General features: G+C 53.7%; 1 protein-coding gene across 2 annotated transcripts in view; it reads right to left on the bottom strand.

The window, feature by feature from the left end:
* Window positions 1-561: 561 nt before the first annotated feature.
* Window positions 562-8,059, bottom strand: part of LOC102444094 (discoidin, CUB and LCCL domain-containing protein 1-like) — a 73,944-nt gene continuing 66,446 nt past the window's right edge. For both annotated transcript variants that reach the window (XM_075908959.1, XM_075908960.1), the window contains 2 exons: window positions 6,059-6,181; window positions 562-1,499 (listed from right to left, as the gene is read on the bottom strand). In XM_075908959.1, coding sequence (XP_075765074.1) covers window positions 1,009-1,499; window positions 6,059-6,181 — 614 coding nt within the window. In that variant the 3' untranslated portion in view covers window positions 562-1,008. The remainder of the gene's footprint in view (window positions 1,500-6,058; window positions 6,182-8,059) is intronic.

Genomic DNA, 8,059 nt, shown 5'->3' with positions numbered 1-8,059 from the left:
TGATCAACGAAGAAGCTCATAGAGAGAGAGCATAAAACTGCAATTCCTCTCCTCTTGATTATAGTTTCCCTGGATCTCTCTTACCAGTACGTACTGAATATATCGGTTGCTGCACAGCTGATTTCAAAAAGGGGTCAGCCAGGATCTTCACAGGTACTAGGTGCAAAGTTTAAATAGCTTTCTGCAGACACACGTAAGTAATTTCAGTCCTTAAAACTGACAGGACTTGTCTGCATCACATCACTGTTTTCTGAACTGAGCCGCTGGTCAGTGACATGCAGATGCAGAACACATAATTTGTGGGTTAAAAAAAAGCATTTTACAAGCCCTAATTTATCTGAAAATATTTTCCTGCCCTTTTTATTTCATACTTCAAGGAAGAGCAGCCTTTGTTTTAGGATTTAAACACCCCACACCTGCTTGTGCTGGAAAGGTATCTCCCTGCCAGTGACAGGAACAAACACAGGAACATAAACCAACTCAAAACAAAACATGAAACTGACTTGCCTGCTTTCACCATGAAAGGCAGAAGAGCAAACAAACCAACTGCCCTTGTGCTGATGAGGTTTTTAAAATTCCATTCAAGTTTTAATACCAGAGGGAGGCATTAGAGAGCTCATAGGGCAGCAGAGGGCGCTCTTTCACTTTATATAAAGCCCATGGTATAAATCATGGATATTAAGAAAATAGCAGGTGATGCAGGTAAAGGATATATATGATCTTAGATCCTGACACTGTTCTTTTGACTCCTAAAGGGAGGTAAAGATCTGGAGTATCTATTCAGTTCAAGGGACAAAACCAACCCAAACAAAACAATCACATAGTTGGACGGATCAGCCTCTTCCACACAGTTTAGTGCTATAAACCCGATGGCTATTTCGTTTCCCATTGCTGGTGATAGACAGGGCAGCTTCTTCTTGCTCTGCAGGCCCAGAGCGGAATCCCCCAGTGTAGCCAGACCCCTTCTCCAGCTGCCCAGCGTGTGATGTGAGTTCCCTTTCCATAGCCTCACAAAGGTTCATGGTAGATGTGGCTGAGAGGGGAGGTGGTGGGCCCCACTGGGATGTCAACCCATAGGCTGGGAGTCCGCTCAGCCTGGGTCTCAGTGTACATGACGCTGGGTTGGTGGGACCCCTCCCCTCTTGTGCCATTCAGTGTCTCGCCAGGCCGCTGAGCTGGGAAGTCATATTGCGGCTGCATCCCTGGGGACGTTGGGGACGCCAGCAACCCTGCCCAGCCTTGGGGAGTGGGGACTACTTTGATGATACAGACGTTCTTCTTGGCAGCGGTGCCCACGCTTTCCAGGGCCTGCTCCGTGAAGGGGGTGGCGTATTCAGGCTCGGGTGGCAGGGGTTCTGCGTACTCATGGTACTTGCCCGGCACGTCATAGTGGTTCAGTACCAGCGGGAGCGTATAGCCTTCGTCCGGGGAGGGTTTGAAGGTGGATGGGGCTGTCTGGCTGTTGGGACTCACCTGAACCACGTCAGGCTCAGCATATTCTGCAAAGAAAAAAGCAGCACAGCCCTTAGAAAGACAACTGAGCCCCTGAGCCAGCGGGCCCTATTCAACGGGCACAGATTTGCCAGCCTGAGCCTGTAAAGGATCCCATCATCTGCTGCTGGGGAATCCAGCTGCCAGAGCTGGGGGAGGAGAAGGGCGGGACCTGTTCCTTCTGGCCTCCCTCTTCCCACCCCCCCCACCCAAAGGACTAGGGACCTTTCTGCCAGCCCTGGCCAAGCTCCTACTCAGATTATGGATCATTGCAGCTCCCTGTAGCAGACCCACATGCAGCAAAGCAGATGACTTCTCTCTCTGCCAGGCATTCCCCAGGACATGAGTGGGCTTAGCTGGGGCAGATGATGCCCAGAGATCACCAACCCGCATCCCTGTCGTTTCCAGCTGACAAGTCCCTTTGTACAGATGGCACTGCTACCTGCTCAAGCATCCAGATGTTTGCTGCTGGACTGAAGCCCATTTCCCACCCCCCTCCAGGCCAGCAACACTTGTTCCCCTGTCACCTTTGGGGATGGGAAGTCAGTAGGGAGGTAAAATCCCAATCAATCAGTTAACCAGTTAAACATCAGGTTAACCTAATGTTTAACCGGTTAACTGACTACGTGGTCCAGCCTGGCTGGACCAGCCCGAGCCCATGGGACTCCCACTCCCTGCCCCCACTGCACACTGGGACTGAGGCTGCCGGCGGTTCCGGGCCCATGCTGGGGCAACCCTCCGCCTGCAGCCTGTTGCTTCTGGGCACCAGTTAACTGATAAGGGTGATGCTGATGGGGTAACCGGTTACCTGTTCACATCCCTAGAAGTCAGTGGGCCAGTTGTCTCAGTCCACCTGTGCGGAGAGCAGCAGCTCCCTTACCCAGGATGGTCAGTAAAAGGCCCCTTCCCTCATGGTTTAACTTTGTGTCTGGACAATGGGTAGCCCTGCCCTGAACAATCTATGGTTAAACAAACCCAACCACTGGGACTCAGCCTCCGAGGGTCCCGACTGGGAGACCAAATGAACCATTCGGGGCGGAGGTAAGCTGGGATAAACCAGGGATAACCCCCGCCCAAACCTTCAGAGGAGAGAAAGACACAGCCTGGTAGAGACCCCATGACTGGGTGTCCAAACCCCTCGCCAGCAGTGAGAGTGGTAAAGGGCGCTGGAGAGGCCAAAGTGCCCATCGTGACACCCGGAGGGGAGACCGGCAGGTCGTTAAGGGTTAGATCCAGCGGGGGAGAACCAGGGTGGCTGTGTTGTGCCCAGGAAGGACGGCAGGGCCAATGGGAGGCAGTAGGATGAGAGAGGAGAACTGCCGTATAGCTTGGGACTGGCCTTGAAGACAGCAGGGTGCATGGCAAATCCTTCAGCAGCAGTCTGGGCAGAAGATGCCTGAGAAGCCAGATCCTCGCAGCTGAGTCTCAGCAATGGCCGGCGGCAGGAAGCTGGGCAGGGAAGCAGTAATGGGCCGGGAGATTCCAGCTACTTCCTCTGGGGCTTGGACCTGGATCCCAGAAGGGAGGATGGGCCTGAGGCCCCCAGTCCTCCCTAGCACAGATAAAGGGGCAAGGACCACTGAGCCCAGGCTGGGGCTGGGGCCGTTAATCCGATCCTGGATAAGGGCCTTCCAGCCTGCAAGATTCTTTACTGCCCCAGAAGGGGAGAGATTGCGAGGGACTTGCCCAGAGTTGTGAGATGAGACCCACTGTTGCTGTGCCAAACAGCTGAGTGTGTCTGTATGGCTTTTCCGTAGCCGCTTTTGCGGAAAAACTTGCCAGCTGTCTACACTGGCCACTTGAATTTCCACAAAAGCACTGACGATCTCATGTAAGATTGTCAGTGTTCTTGCGGAAATACTGTGCTGCTCCCGTTCGGGCAAAAGTCCTTTTGTAGACAGCCCAGATTTGTTTTCCACAAAAAAGCCCTGATCGCGAAAATGGCGATAGGGGCTTTTTTGCAGAAAAGCGCGTCTAGATTGGCCACGGACGCTTTTCCGCAAAAAATGCTTTTGCGGAAAAGTGTCCGTGCCAATCTAGACGCTCTGTTCCAAAAAGCATTTCTGGAAAATCATGCCAATCTAGACGTAGCCTGAATGTGTACGGGGGGGGGGGGGGGGGGCGGAAGGGGGGACTGAGGCAGAGTTGCTGGAAGTGGGTGATTGTTGTGAGGGGGTTGACAGGCTGGTGAGTTTGCTTGGACACCATCCCACTGCCACCTACCTCCCTGGATTCCAGGTTGACCTGCAGAGCCTTTATAGCACGTATGGTGATGTATGTCAGGCAGCCATCAATGGATACCCCAGGATACCCTGACGAGAAGGCCCCCAGCAGATGCAGAGTGGCACACCTCTGGCAGGGCAGCCCGTGGCACACGAGGGAGGGAGCTGTTGCAGAGATGATCCTGTCTACACCCAGCTGCTGGCATCCCGGCAGCTGGCATGAATTAGGGCTCCTGGGCCCTGCACTGCAGGCTGAGCTGACCCAGCATGGTGGTATAAAGCTGCCTCTCTCCCCAGCCATACACCAAGCTGAGCTCAGGGGCAGGGAGGAACCTATCTCAGAGAGAGATCAGAGACCTTACTCCATCCCATCACTGCAGTGTGAGGCCCAGTTGTAATTAGTGCCAAAATCCTGCAGAAATGAATGGGAGCTAGGTGCCTATATGCCTTGGAGGAGCTGGGCCCAGCATTGCCTGTGACTGGGGTTTGGTACAGGCACCAGGGTAGCAGCACTGGTGTGATCCCCTTGTGTAGAGAAGAAAACCCTCTGGTTGGATCGGGCTCTTCTTGCCGGCAGGGTCTGTCTGCAGGAGGGGCACATGCCTGTGCAGTGACTCCACTGCCAGCAGAAGGTGGGGCAAAACCACAGGGCAGACAAGGCCTGGCATATGCAAAAACGGATGCAGAGAGAGCCAGGCAGATCTCTCTGCGAACACTCAGGCAGGTGGGCATAAGGGCAGAGTGTCCTGACCAGGCGCTGGGCAGCAAACGTGTCCTCCTGGATCTGTTTGTGCCAAGGACTGAGAGGAAGCCAGGCCACGGTTTCCATGGGGGAGACACAGGAGCTGTTCTTTGCAGCTGCGCTGGCAATGACAATGGGAGCTGAGTCTTTTTATCGCTAGGCTGGATGGAATCTGCCTGGAGCACCAGTGACCATGGCAGGTGAGTGGGTTTCATGCAGTGAGCAGCAGTTCACGTCAGATAATCCACCACCCACAGTGCCCCCCTTGCTCTTGGTGGCTGGGGAGGGCAGGGCCAACTGGCTCGGGAGACTGAACTCCATCCTTTCCTGCACAGCTAGCTCTTCTAGCAGGAAGATCATGGGGGATGCTTGATGTGGGATAAACAAGATCTCTGATCTCCAGGGCTGTCAAGCCACACTCTTTCCCCACCAGGGAGTATGTACAGCCCCAGAAGCCCTGCATGGCAGAGTCATCTGTTTCAGTTCTCGGTCCCTCTGGCTGTCCATCCTCAGCCCACACCAGGAGAAGGATCTCCATCCCAGGCAGTGGTTTGGGGGCTGGAATCCTCTGGGAGATGCACTACTAAGGCAGCTCTTCACTGGCATGGGAGGCTCACCTCCCCCCTTATACCCTCTGGCTGTGTCTAGACTGGCAAGTTTTTCCGCAAACTTGCCAGCTGTCTACACTGGCCGCTTGAATTTCTGCAAAAGCACCGACGATCTCATGTAAGGTTGTCAGCGCTTTTCCGGAAATACTATGCTGCTCCCGTTTGGGCAAAAGTCTTTTTCCAAAAAACTTTTGCGCAAAAGGGCCAGTGTAGACAGCAGAGATTTGTTTTCCACCAAAAAGCCCCGATTGCGAAAATGGCGATCAGGGTTTTTTTGCGGAAAAGCGCGTCTAGATTGGCCACAGACGCTTTTCCACAAAAAGTGCTTTTGCGGAAAAGCATCCTGCCAATCTAGACGCGCTTTTCCGAAAATGCTTTTAACGGAAAACTTTTCCGTTAAAAGCATTTCCGGAAAATCATGCCAGTGTAGACGTAGCCTCTCAGTTAGCCAGCGCATTGCTGTCTCTGCTTGCTCTGTGGGTCTTTTCTGAGCCCTATGGCTGAGCTGGGCTGGCTGGTGTAGTGGTACCAGTACCGTCTGCTGGCAGGGGCACTCGGCTGCGAAGTCACTAGATCACAAGTTCCATGGGGCACTGGAGCCCCGCACTTCCTACGTCTCCCTCTCCCTCCTAGCACTTTTGGAGGAACCGTGAATCCCGTAATTCACACTCTGTACCTGCTTCTCCCTCTCCCTCCCAGAGCTGGAATCCCACGAATCAGCTGTTTACTCTGTGGGGGAGGGGGAAGAGCAGGACCGGAGATTTAATCAGGCCATTTGCACACTTCAGAAGCGCCAGGAGAAAGGGGAAGGAGCTCCATAAGTGTGGGGCTCCAGCGCCCCGTGCACGAGGTCCGTGAGGGAGGGAGGCAGACGGGGGCTGAGCACCATGGGGGTGCTGCTGAGGCCCACCTAGGTGAAGGAGGGCCACTCGTGGCCCACCCACCATTTGTGGCTGCCCATCCCTGCTCTAATTAAACACCCAACTCCCCATTACCTGGTGAATGAGCCCCACTGAGTTCTCCTGGGGTCCCAGCCAGTGGGAACGAGGTCAGTTCAGAGCTGGACTGTTGCAGACTTCCACTGGAGCACACCTGGCCGGAGTCCAGCTTCGGGTACCCTAAGGAGAGAGGCAGAACCCCCAACCTCCATGAGTCACGAGGCTTTTCTTCTCCTCCCCAAGGCTGAGCAGGAGGCCCATGGCGCAGCTGCAGCATTAGGGCTGCCAAGCAGAGGAGAGACGGGTGGCACAGAAAAATAGTGGGTGCAAAATTACAGGCCATTTCTCAAACCAGGCCAGAGAAGAGCAACAGTGGGTCAGCAAAGTGCTGGGAAAAACAGCCCTGTGGCTAACAGGCAGGCCTGGGCATCTGGATTCTTGGGTTCTATAACTACCAATAACGTTAACTTGGTTTAATAACAATACCAAGCCCTTTTCCAGCAGCAGCAGCAATCAAAGGGCCAGGCCCTGTGTCACTAATGCCATTTCACAGATGGAAAAACCGAGGCAGAGAGAGGGGAAAGGGTTCCCCAAGGTCACCCACCAGGCCTGTTGGCACTATCCACTAAGAAATGCTACCTCACGCTCAGGCAGCGTCTCTGGGCTTGTCTACAGGGGGACGTGGGCTGCGTCTAGACTGGCATGATTTTGCGCAAATACTTTTAACGGAAACGTTTTTCCGTTAAAAGTATTTGCGCAAGAGAGCGTCTACACTGGCATGGATGCTTTTGTGCAAAGCACATCTTTTGCGCAAAAGCATCCGTGCCAGCGTAGACGCTCTCTTGCGCAAGAAAGCTCCGATGGCCATTTTAGCCATCGGGCTTCCTTGCGCAAGAAATTAACTTGCTGTCTACACTGGCCTCTTGTGCAAGGATACTTACACAAGAGGGCTTATCCCTGAGTGGGAGCGTCAGAGTATTTGCACAAGAAGCACTGATTTTGTACAGTATAAGGTCAGTGTTCTTGTGCAAATACTCGCGGCCAGTGTAGACAGGCGGTAAGATTTTGCATTTGCCAGTCTAGACGCAGCCTTGGTGTGCAACAACCGAGGGGTGTTCAGGGCTCTGGCCTGCTGTTTGCAAATAGCAGCCTGTCAAAGCACACAATGCCCCATGCACCCTTTACACCCTCCGCCAGCTGGTGCCAGGGTTGCTCTAGCACCTGCAGAGTTTCAGTCCAGCTGGCCCCACACTAGCTGGCTGTGCACAGGAGCCCTAGCTGCAGTGTTACCAAGTGGATTTTAAAACAGAGCTGCTTATATCAGAGCCGCTTTTCTAATAGAGACAACTCCCAGGTGGGGCTAGTAAGAGACTGGTGATGGGAAGAGCAGCTAAGTGCAGACACTTCAGGCTTTGGGCTGCTTCTCCCCTGCCCTGCACCTTGAGGTCAGGGGCAGTGAAGAATTGGGCCCCGTGGAGGCCACTGAATTTGTGTAGAGCTCATTGTGTGTCACAAAGAGCCATGGGCCAGGAAAGGCACCTGCCCAGATAATCCCCTGAAATATCAGTGCTGGCAGAGAAGTGGGTTTGTGTGACACCTGGGTGGGAGGAGGGATTGATGGGAGTTCCATTGCAAGGCTGTAATTAAAGATTTAGGCCAACATTTGTCATTGTGGTTGCTGCTTCAGGGTGCCCAATGTGAGACACCTTGGGCCTGATTTGCTGCAGAATTAAGGAAGAGGCTGGCCAAGTGATGAGCAGGCCTGTCTAGACTGTGCAAGACCTGAGTTTGCATACTTGCTCTGCCACAGACTGCCTACATGACCTTGGGCAAGTCCCTTAGCTGTGCTCTGTGCCTCAGTTCCTCATCTGCCTCACGGGGATACTAGGACTGCCCTGCCCTCCAGAGGTCTCCAAGGATAACTAAGGAGTGGGAGATGCTGAGCTGGGGCCATTGTAAGATGGAGAGATCGAACTCATGACTCCAGCTGAACTCAGGAGATGTGGCTGCTCAATGGTGCTGAAAATCAGGCTCAAGGTATGTAGGTGCCTCTCTCCC

Source organism: Pelodiscus sinensis, chromosome 25 (assembly GCF_049634645.1).
Source record: "Pelodiscus sinensis isolate JC-2024 chromosome 25, ASM4963464v1, whole genome shotgun sequence".
Classification (NCBI taxonomy): Eukaryota; Metazoa; Chordata; order Testudines; family Trionychidae; genus Pelodiscus; species Pelodiscus sinensis.
Note: the sequence above shows the minus strand (reverse complement) of the source record. Positions and strands in the feature narration are given on the sequence as shown.